The sequence below is a fragment of the Salmo salar genome, chromosome ssa02 (assembly GCF_905237065.1).
Source record: "Salmo salar chromosome ssa02, Ssal_v3.1, whole genome shotgun sequence".
Classification (NCBI taxonomy): Eukaryota; Metazoa; Chordata; class Actinopteri; order Salmoniformes; family Salmonidae; genus Salmo; species Salmo salar.
Genome location: NC_059443.1, coordinates 75,232,982 through 75,254,215, shown reverse-complemented (window position 1 = coordinate 75,254,215; position 21,234 = coordinate 75,232,982). Strand labels below are relative to the sequence as shown.

The 21,234-nt window shown below is 39.3% G+C and overlaps 1 protein-coding gene across 4 annotated transcripts in view; it reads right to left on the bottom strand.

The window, feature by feature from the left end:
* Positions 1-4,278: 4,278 nt before the first annotated feature.
* Positions 4,279-21,234, bottom strand: part of LOC106591257 (uncharacterized) — a 69,913-nt gene continuing 52,957 nt past the window's right edge. For 2 of the 4 annotated variants that reach the window (XM_045709989.1, XM_045709992.1), the window contains exons 20-29: positions 10,793-10,909; positions 9,447-9,685; positions 9,256-9,314; positions 8,917-9,131; positions 8,533-8,789; positions 8,121-8,255; positions 7,829-7,982; positions 7,584-7,610; positions 7,274-7,300; positions 4,279-4,947 (exon numbers count right to left, since the gene is read on the bottom strand). In XM_045709989.1, coding sequence (XP_045565945.1) covers positions 4,664-4,947; positions 7,274-7,300; positions 7,584-7,610; positions 7,829-7,982; positions 8,121-8,255; positions 8,533-8,789; positions 8,917-9,131; positions 9,256-9,314; positions 9,447-9,685; positions 10,793-10,909 — 1,514 coding nt within the window. In that variant the 3' untranslated portion in view covers positions 4,279-4,663. Of the gene's footprint in view, positions 4,948-7,273; positions 7,301-7,583; positions 7,611-7,828; positions 7,983-8,120; positions 8,256-8,532; positions 8,790-8,916; positions 9,132-9,255; positions 9,315-9,446; positions 9,686-10,792; positions 10,910-21,234 lie in introns of those variants that run through there. The other 2 variants (XM_045709997.1, XR_006762526.1) reach the window with 2 other exon arrangements.

The following is a 21,234-nucleotide window of genomic DNA, read 5'->3' as shown; positions in this document are numbered from 1 at the left end:
TAAAAACGCGCTATTAAGTGTCTATAATCAGCACAATTGCTTTCATTGCGTATTATTAATATTATTTATATTACATAGTTATGTTTCAGTGATATATTGGGGGGGACAAATCATTTTTCCCAGGATGGGGGGGTCGTGTCCCCCCCGTCCCCCCCGGGATTTCCGCCCCTGGCACAATATAAAGGACATCCTGGCTAATACGGGACAGTTGTCAACCCTATTACAGATATAATATATTTATCCATGAAATAACAGCGTACTCAGGTTTCCTTCAACTCAATTTCTTACCATGGATGGGTCCGTTTTCAGACATTCCAGACGAGCGTGCCAGCCTAAGAAGAGCGCTACAGTTTACTTTCGTTTCCAACCGCCCAGCCCATCCTTCTTCTTCGTTTAACGGCGGTTGGCATCCAATAAATGTTGCATCACAGGTGAGATGAGAGAACTCGATCTGGTGACCACTCTGCTACGGTGCTCCCAGGAGGAGGGAGGGTGTAGGACAAGAAAAAACACTAGGCAGAGCCCCACCTGTTTTAAGCCCCACATGTTTTGCAAACATTTTAAAAAATGACATGGGGTTTGCCAGTTTTGCAAACTATATATATATCATTGAGTTAATAAAGCATACAAACATGGTCTCTTTTTTTGTTGTTGAGTAAGGCAGCTCCAAAATGCAGGTGTTTCAGCCTAGCTCAGATGCTTTCTGTGGTGGTGGGGCAAGGTCATTGGACACAGATAAATGAAGTCAAATCAAGTTATATCTACAGTAGCTTTGATTGGACTGATCATGTCAACATCATACTTTCAAAGTCTTAGCTTGCAGTCATCATCATGAATGAAGTCAACAATCTACTGGCAAATCCTTTTTAATTCTTGTCATATGAAGAGAAGTTATAGCTGAAACGTATCAGTGCTCATCGGCCATTGGACATAAACATTACACAATAAGTTGGAAATTCAACAATGAGTGGTTTGGAAGGAATCAGTGTGGTAACTGCAAGTATTGCAAAGCAATCTTTAGACTGATATTCAATGGAGTGGCTGTGTGCTCTCAAGTCTAAGATTAAGGGTCTATTTTCCTAGTTTAAAATTACAAACATTCAACATTGGCCATTCTGTCAATGAAGCATGATTTGTGCCGAACTGAAAACAAATGTTAACTCAGAATTGCAAAATCTGACTTTAGTCAGTTCGAGACAACTGTGATCTCAGGAAAAAAGAGCTACGACTGGGAAAATACGTTCTGAACTTTCGTCAAACTCAGAATTGTAAATCGGGAACCTGGACCTCATTCTAGAGCTACGACCTGAAGATCACTGACGTCATCATGATTACATTTTTCCAGAGTTCCCAGTTGTCCTGAAAGCACCATAAATCCAGAGAATACCAGACTTTGATGACAAAGTTTGATGACAAAATTTTCCCATGAAGGACCGCCGCGCCACCTTCCTGTTCAAGTGGGCACAGCACAACAAGGTGAATCCAAAAATGTCTTGTATGCTGCTGCATAAATGATGTAATATGCCAGGGAGATGTGTATACTGTTGTGTAGTAAGCTTTTAGTAGCCCATGTGCCTCACCCTAATAATTAGGTACATTTTTACCTCTTAATTTCGCCTACTGTTCTGACTTGGTGGTGCACATGTAGCCTATAACCTGTTTTTGAGAAATGTAATCATCAAATCTTGTAACAGCTTTCATTGTCTGCTCATATGCCCCCTTTATTTATCTTACGGTTCTGACTTGGTTTACAGGGAGAACACTGTAAGAACGGCCCATGTTCTGAATTCTGTCGTTGTACATTACAAAAGTGCGGAACAAATAGCTCATTAATGTCTTAATCGAAATTACGGATTGCCTCTTGTCCGCTTCTCGTCCCCTTATGCCATAGTTTGTACGTCTCAATTGTCAGAAAATACATTTGTTAAATCAAGTCAGCCATGTTTTTTTAAAGGTAGTAAATAAGGCTGAATTAACTGTTTCACTGCCAGACAAGGCTCCACTGATAGCCTGGTGTAGCAGTGGTAAGGTGTTGGGACAGCTTTTTGTAGGCCCTAACAGTTTGTGGGTGCCGTTTGTCACCGTTATAGTGCAATTCATCTATTGTTTAGTGTTGTGTAGTGGCTTTGCTGGCATGCATCCCACAATTACATTTTTTAAATTAAATGAACATGCTAAAACGGCCACTGTAGCTAAAGTTTAAACAGTCTTCTCCAAAGACAATATAGTTTCTAGAAAAATAATTACTGTTGGAAATGCTTGTTCTCAATGCATCAGTCAGGTTTAGACTAAAATAAGTCAGTCCAATATGATGGTTGTGTTGATGATGACTGCACTTTGGGACCTGTGACCACAATAATCTCATGATAAGTTTTTCATGAATGAATGGATCAGATAAATGTGTTTATGTAGGGATAATGACGTGGAAATGTTAAACGCTTAAAAATATGCAGTGTAGTCTACTATAAATCAAATGTTTATTCATCACGTGCACAGGTTACAGCGGGTGTCAATGGCACCGGGAAATGCTTGTAAGCCTCTATATATAAAGATATAAAAAATATGTCCCTTATTTGACCTTTAAAAAGCAAAGTCTCTGAACTTTACCTGAGCAGTGACTTCACCTGAGACATGAGGCTCATTCAAGACAGTTAAAGCGATTACTTTTTAGCCAGTAGATCTGAAAGTGGGCCCCAGGGCCAAAAGTTGTTCCCAAAAATGTCAGAATACATCACATATGTGCAGATACAGTTGAAGTCGTAAGTTTACATATACTTAGGTTGGAGTCATTAAAACTCGTTTTTCAACCACTTCACAAATTTCTTATTAACAAACTATAGTTTTGGTAAGTCGGTTAGGACATCTACTTTGTGCATGACAAGTAATTTTTCCAACAATCGTTTACAGACAGATTATTTCACTTATAATTCACTTTATCACAATTCCAGTGAGTCAGAAGTTTACATACACTAAGTTGACTGTGCCTTTAAACAGCTTGGAAAATTCCAGAAAATTATGTAATTGCTTTAGAAGCTTCTGATAGGCTAATTGACATAATTTGAGTTAATTGGAGGTGTACCTGTGGATGTATTTCAAGGCCTACCTACAAACTCAGTGCCTCTTTGCTTGACATCATGGGTAAATCAAAAGAAATCAGCCAAGACCTCAGAAAAAAATTGTAGACCTCCACAAGTCTGGTTCATCCTTGGGAGCAACTTCCAAATGCCTGAAGGTACCACGTTCATCTGTACAAACAATAGTACGCAAGTATAAACACCATGGGACCACGCAGCCGTCATACCGCTCAGGAAGGAGACGCGTTCTGTCTACTTGAGATGAACGTACTTTGGTGCGAAAAGTGCAAATCAATCCCAGAACAACAGCAAAGGACCTTGTGAAGATGCTGGAGGAAACCGGTACAAAAGTATCTATATCCACAGTAAAACGAGTCCTATATCGACATAAACTGAAAGGCCACTCAGCAAGGAAGAAGACACTGCTCCAAAACCGCCATAAAAAAGCCAGACTACGGTTTGCAACTGCACATGGGGACAAAGATCGTACTTTTTGGAGAAATGTCCTCTGGTCTGATGAAACAAAAATAGAACTGTTTGGCCATAATGACCATTGTTATGTTTGGAGGAAAAGGGGGAGGTCTGCAAGCCGAAGAACACCATACCAACCATGAAGCACGGGGGTGGCAGCATCATGTTGTGGGGGTGCTTTGCTGCAGGAGGGACTGGTGCACTTCACAAAATAGATGGCACCATGAGGAAGGAAAATTATGTGGATATATTGAAGCAACATCTCAAGACATCAGTCAGGAAGTTAAAGCTTGGTCGCAAATGGGTCTTCCAAATGGACATTGACCCCAAGCATACTTCCAAAGTTGTGGCAAAATGACTTAAGGACAACAAAGTCATGGTATTGGAGTGGCCATCACAAAGCCCTGACCTCAATCCAATAGAACATTTTGTGGGCAGAACTGAAAAAGCGCGTGCGAGCAAGGAGGCCTACAAACCTGACTGAGTTTCACCAGCTCTGTCAGGAGGAATGGGCCAACTTATTGGGGGAAGCTTGTGGAAGGCTACCCAAAACGTTTGACCCAAGTTAAACAATTTGAAGGCAATGCTACCAAATACTAATTGAGTGTATGTAAACTTCTGACCCACTGGGAATGTGATGAAAGAACTAAAAGCTGAAATAAATAATTCTCTCTTATTCTGACGTTTCACATTCTTAAAATAAAGTGGTGATCCTAAAACAGGGAATTTTTACTAGGATTAAATGTCAGGAATTGTGTAAAAACTGAGTTTAAATGTATTTGGCTAAGGTGTATGTAAACTTCCAACTTCAACTGTATGTGCACCATGTCATTGCTCTCTCGCTCTGCTGTGTGTGATCCTTGCTAGCTGTCAGTCAAATGGTGAGGCTGCATCTCATTGTCTGGAGGTCAAATTGCTAGAGGCCTGCCCCTGTGGGGGGAAAATGGTGCAGCACAGCTTCCAGAAAACAGTGGCTTTCAAAGTAAGCATTTCACACATTGACACATCCAGCCCAAACCTGGAGGTTTAAAAAATACTTACTAGTCGCCAAAGTACCAGAGCATTTCTTTAAACATTCATAATGTTGCAGATAGATCTCGTTTAAGATAAGACATCCTTCATTTACATTTTACATTTTTTGTCAACTCCTTTAACTCATCAGCCAGGTTGTTCAGGCCCATCTTCCTCAGGATCTCCAGTGTGATCTTCACAGCTCCCTCATCACAGTAGCTCTCTACCATCCTATCCACTGTGACCAGCCTGTCAGCATCCTCCAGCTGGCCCTTTGAGATGGAAGAGAAGCCCTCCACACCCTTAATCAGGTACCACTGAAATTTCTTCATGTCGCTTCGGCCCAGCTCTTCCAGAGTGTCCAACAGCAGAAAATTAACCTTCGTTGTCCCTAGACACAGAAATAATAATATGAAACATAACTAAAATAAACAGTCCTGACTAGAGGGTGACTGACTAATCGGAAAGGCCGATTAATTAGGGCCGATTTGAAGTTTTCATAACAACCGGAAATCGGAATTTTTGTACACCCATTTGGCTTTTTTTTTTAAGACCTTTATTTAACTAGGCAAGTCAGTTAAGAACACATTCTTATTTTCAATGACGGCCTAGGAACGGTGGGTGAACTGCCTTGTTCAGGGGCAGAACGACAGATTTTTACCTTGTCAGCTCGGGGATTCAATCTTGCAACCTTACGGTTAACTAGTCCAACGCTCTAACCACCTGCTTTACATTGCACTCCACGAGGAGCCTGCCTGTTACGCGAATACAGTAAGAAGCCAAGGTAAATTGCTAGCTAGCATTAAACTTATCTTATAAAAAACAACCAATCAATCATAATCACTAGTTAACTACACATGGTTGATGATATTACTAGTTTATCTAGCCTGTCCTGCGATGCATATAATCGCTTAGGTACACGTTGCTCCAACGTGTACCTAACCATAAACATTAATGCCTTTCTTAAAATCAATACAATATTTTTAAACCTGCATATTTAGTTAATATTGCCTGCTAACATGAATTTCTTTTAACTAGGGAAAATGTGTCAATTCTCTTGCAACAGAGTCAGGGTATATGCAGCAGTTTGGGCCGCCTGGCTCTTTGCGAACTGTGTGAAGACTATTTCTTCCTAACAAACACAGCCGACTTCGCCAAACGGGGGATGATTTAAAAGCGCATTTGCGAAAAAAGCACAATCGTTGCACGAATGTACCTAACCATAAACATCAATGCCTTTCTTAAAATCAATACACAGAAGTATTTATTTTTAAACCTGCATATTTAGCTAAAATAAATTATTAACCAGGTGAAATTGCGTCACTTCTCTTGCGTTCATTGCACGCAGAGTCAGGGTATATGCAACAGTTTGGGCCGCCTCGCTCGTTGCAAACTAATTTGCCAGAATTTTACGTAATCATGACATAACATTGAAGGTTGTGCAATGTAACAGGAATATTTAGACTTATGGATGCCACCCGTTAGATAAAATACAGAACGGTTCCGTATTTCACTGAAAGAATAAAATGTGATAGTTTCCGGATTCGACCATATTAATGACTTAAGGCTCGTATTTCTATGTGTTATGTTATAATTAAGTCTATGATTTGATAGAGCAGTCTGACTGAGCGATGGTAGGCACCAGCAGGCTCGTAAGCATTCATTCAAACAGCACTTTCGTGCGTTTTGCCAACAGCTCTTCGCAATGCTTCAAGCATTGCGCTGTTTATGAATTCAAGCCTATCAACTCCCGAGATTAGGCTGGTGTAACCCATGTGAAATGGCTAGCTAGTTAGCGGGGTGCGCACTAATAGCGTTTCAAACGTCACTTGCTCTGCATGTGTAACGCTGCTTCGAGGGTGGCTGTTGTCGATGTGTTCCTGGTTCGAGCCCAGGTAGGAGCGAGGAGAGGGACGGAAGCTATACTGTTACACTGGCAATACTAAAGTGCCTATAAGACCATCCAATAGTCAAAGGTATATGAAATATAAATCGTATAGAGATTAATAGTCCTATAACTACAACCTAAAACTTCTTACCTGAGAATATCGAAGACTCATGTTAAAAGGAACCACCAGCTTTCATATGTTCTCATGTTCTGAGCAAGGAACTTAAACGTTAGCTTTCTTACATGGCACATATTGCACTTTTACTTTCTTCTCCAACACTTTGCATTATTTTTTGCATTATTTAAACCAAATTGAACATGTTTCATTATTTATTTGAGGCTAAATTGATTTTATTGATGTATTATATTAAGTTAAAATAAGTGTTCATTCAGTATTGTTGTAATTGTCATTATTACAAATAAAAAATATTGGCCGATTAATCAGTATCGGCTTTTTCTGGTCCTCCAATAATCGGTATCGAAAAATCATAATCGGTCGACCTCTAGTCCTGACGGATCAGAATTATGCATTTATGTTGATGTAGGTAAATAACAAGTTCCCTGTTATGTGTGCTGAGTCTACCTTTAATAACTGTAATTGAAAAAGGAAACAAGTGGACGGCACTTAAACACAGGAGTCGACGTGCAACCTAACAATTAACTAATTGAAAAGGTGCAACACTCACCATTAAGTAACTAATGTTTTCTTTAACTTATCTTTAGGATTCTAAACAGCTATAGTATTGTGTTTGCTGCAAAAATCTGATTAGGGTACTTTCTCCTCTAACACAATTAAATCTCTTGGGGGAAGACAGGAAATTATATTTACATGCTGTAGCGCCACCTGGTGGTGTAACTGTGGATAAAAAGAGACCTTGATTACAAGTAATTCTCAAGAAATTCTGTAATTTGACAGATCATCCACATCATTAAAAAGCAGGTATATAGTGTTTAAAGTGAGCTAGGTTACATTGCAGGCAAGATACAATGAAAGGCACTGTACACCATCATTCATTTAACAACACAGAACCATTAGGATAATTAGAGTTCTTCACATTTGATTTCCTCATAGTATCATTGTTTATGATAAGGAAACCATCGGTGATGAGACTAAGACAAGGTTTGATGAGAACCGTTACCTGAAGATGGAACTTCTGTTGGGGAGACTGTGGATGAGAAAGAGAAGGTGTTGTACTATATAGAAAAATAATGATGTATCATAATTAATGTAATTGAATCAACAACAACAACGATATGACTACTACTACTAATATTACTACTACTACTGTTATCTCTACTACAATGACTGTTACTAATGTCATGTAAAATGCTAGTATTACTACTAGTTCTATCGTAACTCCTACTCTCTTTGAATTTCAGTTACCTGGTAGTGAAACAAGGCGGTCCCATATACGTTCATTTTCTGGACCACCATGTTCTTCCAGAAGAAGATTCACTTTTTTAATAACAGTTTGTAAATACAACTGAAATGTTGGCATGTAGTTTGTATAGGAATCATAATCCACAAACTCTGCTTCCTGGAGAGAAACAAAAGCACAAATATCAAATCAAACAGAATTGTATGTGATTTCTATATCTTATCAAGGTAGCATCACAAAAGTATTGACGTGTTAACACATTTCCTCTCTCTCTCTAGTTCATATTTATTAGCCTACCTTTGGATCTATGTGATGTTCATCTGTTAGATCGGTGGAGAGGGTATATTCTTGGTCCGGGGTTAGTCTACAGTTAGGATTTTTTTCAATGTAGATTTCTCTGTCTCCATTCCTTGTCCTCCTGGTCTTACACACCTTGAGAGGATTGGAAATGGTTTGGAACACACTGTCATGATTTAGTAGCAGTACCTGAAACATGGAAGCCAAAATGTCGCCCTCGGACCTTGAGGGTATCATCTTGATGTAATGGTTAAGATGTTGGGTTGGTGAGTGAGATGCCCCCAGGTCTGGATTCACCATTTAGAATTACATTACACCCCAAAATATTGTTCTGTGGCAAAAGGTCAGTTCAACAGTACGAATATGATAGAATTCCTACCAAAGAGGAGTTTGACAACTCTGATCTACTTACCTCTTCAATGTCAACATTTCTGGGCAGCAACAAAACATTTAGGGTGGAATTATTTTTATCATCTGGGAGTTGGTAAAATAGTAGCACCAGAGCACGGATAGGAGAGACAGGAGCTTCCTGTTCCTTGGTGATGCCATATTTGCAGAATCCAGTGATGTTTAATATGACGTGAGTTTCTGTTGTCTCATGGGGAAGGAGAAACTCCATACTGTCATCATCAGTCACATGGGCTACAGACAGGAAGTCACATCCACCCTCTAGGAGAGAAAGAGAACATTAATCTTCTGTTCAGATGACAATGACAACCCAGTAGTGGAGTAGTGATGCTACTGATGGTAATTAAGAATACATAGTCTATAACCTCCCTGGAAATGTATTACTTACCAGAATGAATCTCACAGTGTGGGAGGCGTAGTTGACAGACAGACAACTTAAGGCATGTAAACTTGAACAGGGGTCCTGCAGGCCTCTTGCCTCTCTGGGCTAGAAGCCTCCTGTCCCAGGGGACTGTCCTATAAAGCACCTCTCCCTCTCCCTCCATCCTAAACACCAGGTCTGTTATACTGCACTGGAACAGACCTGCACTGGGGCACTGGAACCTGTAGAGCAAACAATGGTGTAGAATGACATTTAAATTAGATTTCCTGAATTAGATTTTAAAACAATGTGGCATTGTCTGTACTAAATATCAATGAGAAAACAAGTAAGAGAAGACCAAGTTACTGATATGCTCCCTTGCCCTCATGATCATCGACACCTGGTTCAAAGTTCTCAGGAGATCTCTAAAATGTAAAAACAATAGATTTTGAATAGTTTGAAGAGTAGTTCAATATAAACAAACTGGTCCTTTCTTTCTTTCTTTCTTTCTTTCTTTCTTTCTTTCTTTCTTTCTTTCTTTCTAGTGAAGTTCTTACCATGGGAGGGTCAGTAGTACACAGGCTCTGGTCCACTATTCTACATTCTGTGATGCTTAACTCCTCCATGGCCTCAGTTAAGCCGTCAGACACTCTGACACGTTTCTCACTCTTCACTCCAAATGAACCTTGGTTAGATGATGGAAAAGTTAGAGAGCCTATCAAGGGTCTGGGTGGTCTTGGGAAGATGAAGGCCTGTCCAACAATGGGATCATTGGAGTCCAGGAGGAGAGGTGAATCTGCACACAGAGAAAGTTTGAATATCACACTTGGCGAGTTTTTAGTCTCTGGTTATCGATCAATAACCATTCATCATGATTTTGTCAAATCGATATTTCATGTGTAGTTAATCTGCAATTTTCAATCAACATCCTACACTCTCAGATTTTTTTTTTTTACCAAACTGAACTCAAAGGGGTACAAATGCTTGTCACTGTAGTGGTACCCTGTAAGGTACATCAATTGTACCATTAGTTATAGAAACATAATTGCACCCTTGCAGTTCGTACCTTAAAAGAGCTAAAAGGTAAACATCTGCCTATATAGGGTACCACCGCAGAGAATATTTGTTCCTTTTAAGTGGCAAAAATGTACCTCGTCACGTGTACACGTGTACACGTGTACACGCCTCGCCACCATCCCACTTTTAACACAAATGTATCGAATTTGGGGGTAGCCCCAACTGCGACTCAAACCAAGGTTCAGCAACTGTCAAGCCAACACCTTAACCATTATGCCAAAAGGTCGCTAAGGGTGGTTCTTGGTTGGTAAATATTGTAGCGACCTTAACCCAACCCTGAACGACCTTGTCAGGAGGTACGGACCTCTTGGCGTAAAGGTGTTGGCTTGACAGTTGCTGGACCCAGGTTTGAGTCCCAGTTGGGGCTACCCCCGAATTCTCTACATTTGTGTCAGCTCTTTATTGCATATGCTCTTATGTAAGCCTTCATAAAGCCTTCTGAACTGGCTGCGTACATGCTCAAACTTTAATTAGCCGAAAATTACTACCTGAACCATGCCCCCACTAAGCCACGCCTCCAATGATTGTACCTTTTTATTGAAAATATTTGGTATAATTATACTACATTATCCGCACATGTACCCTAAAAGGTACCTCTGAAGGTACATTGTGTATTTTATATTTTTATACCCCAGGGAACAATACTGTACCCTAACCATACCCTTTTTTCTGATTGTGTAGTTACGATTGTGTTGATCCTTCAGGTCTTGCCTACGGTTCTGGGAGGACTATGAGAAGAGGAACTTGACATTTCCTACAAAATTCCATCTGGGGCTTTATATATTACTGAGAGGGTGAGGCCTGGCAAAAAAAATGGTCATCGTACCTTTACTGCGTGATGCCCGCCTGTCCAAAGTACTAGAAAAACGACCAGATCCCGGCCGGACTTGTTTGTTTTCGTTCTCTTCACTGGAAATTCCAGACAGCACTGTTCTTTTACGCCCTAGGGATAGTGAGAATCAAATGTGTTGTAAAAGCACAAGTTACATCTATTAGCACATGCATCTGTTTATCACATTTTTTGAATCAATAATACTTCACAAGTCAGTTTATGATTTCCCGGAGTTCTGAGCTGAGTTCCACAAGACATAGTGAAGAGACATTGCACAATCACTTTGCTATTAATATAACATTGTTATTAATATAAAATTGCTATTGTACAACTTTTTTTACAGTGTCAGCTGGATTCTCTTTGAGTGAAAGCTTATGATGTAATCAATCTGAAAATGAATAGCAATAGTACTAACTAGATTAGAAGGTACAATATCTGAAGAAAATGTGTGTGTGCTTGCTTTAGCTGTCAAAGTATTTTTATGGTTGTGTAAGAAGTTTAAGGATAACATAGAATTCAAGATGGAGCTAGGGAGGGAGAGAGAGGGGAGGGGCACAGCCAGGCAGTCCGGCCACCAGGCTGACAGAGTCTTAACAGTGCATCGATAATCAAAAGCTTTTTCTCGCAATGCTGTATCTCAAAATTTCTTGGCTTGCAATGTCTCGCAAGTTCACTAAAGTAGGGGCTATCAATGAGTAGGCTAAGCTATTCAACATGCAACAGACCGAAGACTGAACACACACACACAGACAGACCGTGGAACCGTGTGCATAGGTTATATCTTGGTCACCTGTATCTCAGTCTTGTCTTGCCTGTGAATTCACCAAAAGTATATATAGGCTATCAATGAGTATGTCTAGCTAATCTACATTGTGCCAGTGAATTGAATTGCCAAATGCGTCAGTTTAACCTGTTATGACTAGGGGGCAGTATTTTCACGGACGGATAAAAAACGTACCCGATTTAATCTGATTATTACTCCTGCCCATAAACTAGAATATGCATATAATTATTGGCTTTGGATAGAAAACACCCATGGGCTCTCAGAAGGCGGCAAAAAGCTGAATCGTGGCTTTGCAGGCCCTGGCTGAAAAACATTAGCGCGTTTGGATAGTGGCCGGTCAGAGTACTATGAGACTCAGGCTCGTGCACGAGGGGATCCCATGTTTTTATTTTCTCTCTCTTTGTACGTAAACACGCTTTCCCGGTCGGAATATTATCGCTTTTTTACGAGAAAAATGGCATAAAAATTTATTTTAAACAGCGGTTGACATGCTTCGAAGTACGGTAATGGAATATTTCGATTTTTTTGTCACGAAACGCGTCGGGCGCGTAACCCTTCGTCACCCTTGGATAGTGTCTTGAACGCACGAACAAAACACCGCTATTTGGATATAACTATGGATTATTTTGAACCAAACCAACATTTGTTGTTGAAGTAGCAGTCCTGGGAGTGCATTCTGACGAAGAACACCAAAGGTAATCAAACTTTTCTAATAGTAAATCGGAGTTTGGTCAGGGCTAAACTTGGTGGGTGTCAAAATAGCTAGCCGTGATGGCTGGGCTATCTATTCAGAATATTGCAAAATGTGCTTTCACCGAAAAGCTATTTTAAAATCGGACACCTCGATTGCACAAAGGAGTTCTGTATCTATAATTCTTAAAATAATTTTATGTTTTTTGAGAACGTTTATCGTGAGTAATTTAGTAAATTCACCGGAAGTTTGCGATGGGTATGCTAGTTCTGAACGTCACATGCTAATGTAAAAAGCTGGTTTTTGATATAAATATGAACTTGATTGAACAAAACATGCATGTATTGTATAACATAATGTCCTAGGGTTGTCATCTGATGAAGATCATCAAAGGTTAGTGCTGCATTTAGCTGTGGTTTTGGTTCATGTGACATTATATGCTAGCTTGAAAAATGGGTGTCTGATTATTTCTGGCTGGGTACTCTGCTGACATAATCTAATGTTTTGCTTTCGCTGTAAAGCCTTTTTGAAATCGGACAGTCTGGTTAGATAAAGGAGAGTCTTGTCTTTAAAATGGTGTAAAATAGTCATATGTTTGAAAAATTGAAGTTTGGTTTTTTTTGAGGAATTTGTAATTCGCGCCACGCCTATCATTGGATATTGGAGCAGGTGTTCCGCTAGCGGAACGTCTAGATGTAAGAGGTTAATTAGACCTAAATATGCAATACAAATTATTGTGCCTATAGCTTATTTAAACTTAAGGATCCACCCCTTTTAAAAATGTTTTGCCTAAAATGACATACCCAAATCTAACTGCCTGTAGCTCAGGACCTGAAGCAAGGGTATGCATATTCTTGATACCATTTGAAAGGAAACACTTAGAAGTTTGTGGAAATGTGAAATGAATGTAGGAGAACAACACATTAGATCTGGTAAAAGATAATACAAAGAAAAAAAACATGCATCTTTGAAATGCATGAGAAAGGCCATAATGTATTATTCCAGACCAGGCACAATTTAGATTTTGGCCACTAGATGGCAGCAGTGCATGTGAAAAGTTTTAGACTGATCCAACGAACCATTGCATTTCTGTTCAAAATGTATCAAGACTGCCCAAATGTGCCTAATTGGTTTATTAATAACTAAGTTTATAACTGTGCACTCTCCTCAAACAATAGCATGGTATTCTTTCACTGTAAAAGCTACTGTAAATTGGACAGTACAGTTAGATTAACAAGAATTTAAGCTTTCTGCCCATATCAGATATGTCTATGTCCTGGGAAATGTTCTTGTTACTTACAACATCATGCTAATCACATTAGCGCACATTAGCTCAACCATCCTGAGGGTGGGACACCGATCTATAGAGATCCTTTTAATGAAACCCTGGTTGTTGATGTCCAGTGGTGTCAAACTCAGAGCACGGGGCATATTGAAAAAAATATAAAATAAACGAATTCGCGGGACAGGCATATCCTATTATGTTTGTTTTTACAAAACAAAACGTCCATGCGACCCAAACTGGCCACCTTTGCTGCGACCCTAATGAAAAAGTATTTAATAACTCCAAATAACAAAAACGTAGTTATAGGTTGTTGTAACATTTAAACTTAAAACATGTCTTTCATTTTTTGCACTGAATGGATCACCAGTGTGGTTGAATGCAGCATTGCTGTATGTTGCACTCAAAATGTATTGTATTTGAGTAGCCAGTCTAGGCTACCTCTCAAATGTTGCTGTAATAGGCCTACATGTTTCTCCTTTGTGTGGTGTTTTGTTGTAAGTTTAGTTTTTTTGGTTATTCATTGTCCAGCTTTAAAAAGCAAAGCCAGACTGCAACATTTTAGTATTCTAGCTAGGACTATGGCATGTGTCTGTACACTTTCCCTCCGCTGAGTGCTGTAAATTTGACACGACAGCAGCGCGATTGAAGTTCAATTCACGGATGCAAGCGCATCTGGCTATAATTTCATAATGTACATTGGCAACCCATCATTCAGGGCAGGTGAGCCCCAAATCTTTAGCTAAAAGAAAATACAAAAAAAATGGGCTTGCCTGCTTTGCGTGTTATTTTGGCATTAATCGGTGTCACATATCAGTTTGCAAACAATGTAAACAAATGACTAAATCATTGAGTTAACCTGTTATGGCTAGGGGGCAGTATTTTCACGGCCGGATAAAAAAACGTACCCGATTTAATCTGATTATTACTCCTGCCCAGAAACTAGAATATGCATATAATTACTGGCTTTGGATAGAAAACACCCTAAAGTTTCTAAAACTGTTTGAATGGTGTCTGTGAGTATAACAGAACTCATATGGCAGGCAAAAACCTGAGAAGATTCCATACAGGAAGTGACCTGTCTGACAAGTTCTTGTTCATCTTGGCTCTTTTTATTGAAGACTGAGGATCTTTGCTGTAACGTGACACTTCCTACGGCTCCCATAGGCTCTCAGAACCCGGGAAAAAGCTGAATGATATCGAGGCAGCCTCTGGCTGAAACACATTATCGCCTTTGGTAAGTGGCCGATCAGAGGACAATGGACTTAGGCGCGCGTACGCAGTCGAACCCCATGCTTTATTTTCTTTCGTCTTTTTACCTAAACGCAGATTCCCGGTCGGAATATTATCGCTTTTTTACGAGAAACATGGCATAAAAATTGATTTTAAACAGCGGTTGACATGCTTCGAAGTACGGTAATGGAATATTTAGAATTTTTTTGTCACGAAATGCGTCGTGCTCGTCACCCTTCTTTACCATTCGGATAGTGTCTTGAACGCACGAACAAAATGCCGCTATTTGGATATAACAATGGATTATTTGGGACCAAACCAACATTTGTTATTGAAGTGGAAGTCCTGGGAGCGCATTCTGACGAAGAACAGCAAAGGTAATAACATTTTTCTTATAGTAAATCTGACTTTGGTGAGTGCGACAACTTGCTGGGTGTCTAAATAGCTAGCCCTGTGATGCCGGGCTATCTACTGAGAATATTGCAAAATGTGCTTTCACCGAAAAGCTATTTTAAAATCGGACATAGCGAGTTCATAGAGGAGTTCTGTATCTATAATTCTTAAAATAATTGTTATGTTTTTTGTGAACGTTTATCGTGAGTAATTTAGTAAATTCGGTATGCTAAGTAGGTATGCTAGTTCTGAACGTCACATGCTAATGTAAAAAGCTGGTTTTTGATATAAATATGAACTTGATTGAACAAAACATGCATGTATTATATAACATAATGTCCTAGGGGTGTCATCTGATGAAGATCATCAAAGGTTAGTGATGCATTTAGCTGTGGTTTGGATTTATGTGACATTATATGCTAGCTTGAAAAATGGGTGTCTGATTATTTCTGGCTGGGTACTCTGCTGACATAATCTAATGTTTTGCTTTCGTTGTAAAGCCTTTTTGAAATCGGACAGTGTGGTTAGATAAAGGAGAGTCTTGTCTTTAAAATGGTGTAAAATAGTCATATGTTTGAAAAATGGAAGTTTTTGTATTTTTGAGGAATTTGTAATTCGTGCCACGCCCATCATTGGCTATTGGAGCAGGTGTTCCGCTAGCGGAACGTCTAGATGTAAGAGGTTAATAAAGCTATTAAGGGAATTCCTGCTTGAATGTAATGATTAAATAATTCTACCCTGAATTTAGGGATATGGTCTATATAGCCTGTAGAATGAGTAACTAAAGGGTTAAGCATAAATCACATGAGATTGACTAGGATAAGAGAGGAATGGGTGTCTGTGTGTTTAAGTAAACACCAAGAACTGTTAAACTGTGGTTGACCTGACCTAGCTTGAACTCTAAGGGTTTATGATATGAGAGGGAGTACCCCTCAAGGTTTCCCTAATCTCAGAGGAATAAAACTGTCGGCTGGGTAAGGATTTACAGTGTTGAGAGTTCTGGGGAAGACGACAATTAACTCTTAATGTTAGTGTGTAATGTGTGTGCGTAAATGAGGAGACTGGTATATAATAGATGTTTTGTGTATGAACTGCAGAGCACTCTGGTGAATAAACATTCGTGACTATTGTAAACTGGGAATTCTGTCTGTTTTATTTAAACCAGAACTTTACGAACTCTGAGATGCAGACGGAGTATTTTAATTGAAGTTAACATTGAGAACATAATTCTCCTAACAATTGGTCCTTTGTGCCGGATCCCAAAATCTGTCCCTGTCTTCCGAAGGTAACACGCCGAAAACCGTGCACGGGCGGGTCATTGACTCGTAGATTAAAGACCTGTCCCCTGAAATTGGGGTTCCATAACAGGCTGGTAAATATCTAAGGTCGACAGAGACGGTGACGGGATCCAACCTGCATTGCTTTTCCCAGCCTATAAGACAAAGGTCAGTAAATCTTTATTCACGCGGATTTGGGGAATGATATCGGTATGATTGCGTTAAATGAAAGATGAGAAGGATTTTGATGTAATCTAGGTGTCAAACGCTGGAATATGCGCCAGGGCATTTTAACCTGGTGTCCTATCTTTAGAATTTTGTGTAGAGAACCCTGATATAGGTAGTGTTCTATGCAATTGGAAGATAGGAATCGGGTGTGGAGCCACCTAGGCAGTTAAGTCCTCAGTGACTTTGTCTGTAATGACATAGGGTACCTGCAGTACCAAAATAAACTAAAGACCCTGGTGACCTGTCTTTAGAATTTTGTTTAGAGAACCCTGATATAGGTAGTATTCTAGGCAATTGGAAGATAGGAAATCGGGCGTAGTAGGAAGAAGTAGTGACACACATAGATTGTGAGAATACACATTGGGAAATTTCCACGGGGGTAAGAAGATAATTGCGTGTGAGATTGATCAATATATCTGTCAAAAGCCACAAGTAACAACGGAAAAATGGGCTGTTAACCAGGGCCTTACAACCTCAGGGAAATAGCTTATTGTTGTGTCCGTGTGAGACCCAATAATCTATCAAAAGTCATAAAAATAATTATTCTAAGATCCTAGAGGAAAGATTAACAGTATGTATTTATCAACATAGGTTAAGGATAATAACGGTAGAAAGCACACAGAGTAATAGAACGCACACATAGATTGTGAGGAGAAGCATAATAACAACAATAGTAATTGAACAAACATGAGTAGTAAATCCTCTCAGATGGAGAGGACTCCCAAGGCCCCCACAGGGACACAGAAAGGAGAACAGGATTTAGCAAACTTATTGAGAAAGTGGATAGAGGTGGAGAAAGGGGGAAACGGGGAGAGTAGAAAATGGATAGAACCAGACGATAGAAAGCATTTGAATTGCGATAAGACAGGACATTTCACCCGGGAGTGTAGGGCTCCATGTAAACATTGTGACCGAGTAGGACACAACCACCGAAATTGCAGCCCTAAGCAATAGCATTGGTGGTTCAGAGGTAGAATTCTCGCCTGCCATGCGAGAGGCCCAGGTTCGTATCCCAGCCTATGCACCAGGGGACTAAAATGTAAGTTTCTGATGGTAATTTAACTATTGGTATGTTTTGCCTGGAACAATACGGTTGTTAGTGTTTGTTTAAGATGGAAACCGAACGTTTTGATAGCTTGTTTAGTTTAAATTGAAAGACTAATTCATTCAAAATAATAGCAAGGTGAATTCGATAAAGTACGTTGTTTGTTGTCTAAATGGCCTGCCGAAAGGACATATAGAGAATGGGAGTTGTATTTAAATAACTGAATCAAGGAAGAGACAGTTACCTAAATCTAATTAAGTATAATGAGCAGATAGGTAATTGCGATAACGTTGTACCCACCGAAAGGTGTTTATTTATATTCTAAAAGAGTTGAAAGAAGTATTTTATAAATTTGGCGATTTACATTATATTTTTAAAGTCTTGGACATTTCATAAGAGTGAAGCCGAAAGTTGTAACATTGGTTTTAATCTTACGATAGAGGTAAGGCAGAACGTTGTTTGAGAAGAGGTAATATTTTTGCCTACGGGTAAAAAGAGGAGAGTTGGTTGTGAGCGCTGGACTATATGTGGCTGGAAGCAATTCTCGTCTGAATAGTTGAATCGTAAAAGTTTTGTGATAGATTCTGGTTATTGATTCTTGGTTTGATTGTTAAGTAACACCAGTGAATTGAACAGGAAGTGAATGTATGCTAACATTATAATCTGTTCCCATTGCATGGAACAATGTCAGGTCAGTAAAGTGAATTGCAGGATGAGTTAATTTTATTTTTATAGGGACAAGGCACATTAAACACAGTTGTGGGTATAATAGCAGGGTATTCCTAGCAAACAGAATGGGCCTGTTTGCAGACAAACTGAAGGGGTTTTAATGTCGTAAAGCAAGCTTGGGTCAAATTAGTCAAATAGGGGAGTTTCATAGATTTGAAGTACAGTATTGTATCCAAGGGTAGCGCATGTTCAATTAAGTACACAACCATCGAGGAAGTTTAAAATGAATGATTAATGATTTGAGGGAGTACAGTGGAGTTATTATTAGGTTTTGTTTGTAGTCAACGTTTGGGTTTCTGAATCGGTGTAGTATAATGAATGCTGACCAAATGTTTGTGGTCTTTTTCTGAAAAAAGGAGCGCTTCATTGTCTCCCTTTGGAAAGTTTCCTAGGGACAGGATATCTTAAAGGGGTATACACACATGGCATTTTAGAAGTTTTATTTTCTGAGTTTTAATTAAACATGTGAATTATTTTTATAAACGTGAATTATTTGTATAATTCTGAGAACCTGGGATACAACATGTACATAAGGTTTGACGGTTTTTCTTTAATTTGTCTAATAAAGTAAGAAAGGACATTTTTGAAAGGGTGGTATGACTTTTGACCTCTATCATGGCTCTCCTTTGTGGTCTGATCAGCCTCATGGAAGGGCCATTTGGATAGTGAATTTAAGGTAATTTATGATACTGATTTTAAGGAAACTTGTAGAACTGATAATTATGGAGTTTAAAATTCTTAGACACATTGGTAATTTGAACCAATGAGAAGACAGAATGACGATAAGGGTACAATGATTTTCTTTGTGGAGTAGTTCAGATTAGTAAATTTGATCTGATTATGTAATTTGAATATCTTATGACCAGTAGTGGTATTTTAATACATTATCTAGCTAAGTGTATTTTCCCTTAGGAAGTCAGCTGTTGTCGGATGCAGTGTAAGGAATTTAACACAACAATGTTGTGAAATTGACATATTATTATTATATTTAGCAAGAATAAGTGTAATAATGGTAGACTTAGGTTAAGTATATAGGATATATTCTAAGCCAATAGGAGAGGGATATATGACATCTGTGGTGATCCAGGATCATTGAGAGTATGGAGATACATTTAAGTAGCTATGGAATAATCTCAGAGATTACTACTATAAACATTGATTTTTCTGAAATACATGAGAGCCAACAGGGGGAACAGTGAGATAGTTAGTCAATAGGTGGAAACAGAACCAATATGTGACACTGACTGTTATAAGAAAGAGCGACAGACAGATAGAAGGAAGGGCAGACGGAGAAGTCCTCCCCCGCACTGCTGGGACCGTGATGGGTTGGAAGTAGTAGGAAGAAAGGAGGGGGGCTAGGAGGAGGAGAAGATAGAAGTGACACAGAATGGTTAGATAACAGTTACTAAGTGAAGGCTAGCATAGTTAAATTATAGACAGGTTAGACGTTGTACCCTCCATGTTATAGTCCCAAGCATAATGCAATTCTCTAATGTTTTAGTAAAGAAAGACGCCCCGATGTATGACTGAAGGATGTAATATATACTCAGCTACTATAAGGAGTGATTTAGAGTGAGGGGCCAGTATGGGTAGTTGAGGATTCGGTCAAAAGAGGAATGGTAACCACTTCTGGGAAACCTATTACACATGCCCAGTTGATTTTGAATTTATTAGATGTTGTACTTTTACCAGAAAAGTTAGCTATTTGTAAGTGTGAGGCGCACTCTAAGGGAAGGGAGAAAATTTGCAAGGGCAACAGGAAGGCAAAACAGGAAGCGGAATGGGCAGGCCTCAAGCCGCAGCTGCCGACACAGCATTTGTTGAAAGAGGAAGTGAACATAGACAAAATGGTATTACAGGACGGACAAACTAGAGCACCAGTTAAGGAGATTTCAAAATGGGAAAAGTAGGAGCGGGCTATACAGATGGGACTTGGTACATGGATAAGTTGCCCTTACTACCTAAGTCGTTGTTCAGAAATGCAGGAATATTGATGCATGGGCAAAGCCATGTATCAACAGGGGGGATGGTAGAAATAATAAGAAAACACCTCATAGCATACGGAATTACAAATGACTTTAAAATAATTGTTACAGATGTGTTATTTGTGCACAGCATAATCATCAAGGTAGAGTAAAAGCACCACTGGGAGAATACCCCCCAGGTAGAATATCCATTCCAACAATTGGAAATGGACCTCATTGATATATTTTATAACCTATCCCAAAGTGAGGGAAAGAAGTGGTGTTTAGCAATAATAGATAAGAATAGTAAATGGATAGAAGCGTTCCCAACTTACTTGGAGGACAGGATTATGGTAGCTAAAATATTAGGTCAAAATATTACCCCTAGAGTTGGTGTACTAGGATCTATTTCTTTACATAATGGATTACAATTTAGCTAATCAGGTAGAGTCTATAGAATACCAGAGTTAGGGAGATTAGAACAGGCAGACATAGAAGTTGAAGATATATTAGTAGAACACGAGAAGACTGTTTGTTAACCACTCGTATGTCCAAGATTTTGTGTCCAGCAGGTGAATTACAGGAGAAGGTGATTCACGCAATTCAGCCTGGAGACTGGGTGTGGATCCAATCGTTGAAACGAAAAGACTGGAAACAGCCCCATTGGGAAGGACCCTACCAGGTTCTGTTAACCTGTTAGGGCTAGGGGGCAGCATTGACACGGCTGGATAAAAAACATACCCGATTTAATCTGGTTACCACTCCTACTCAGTAACTAGGATATGCATATACTTATTACATATGGATAGA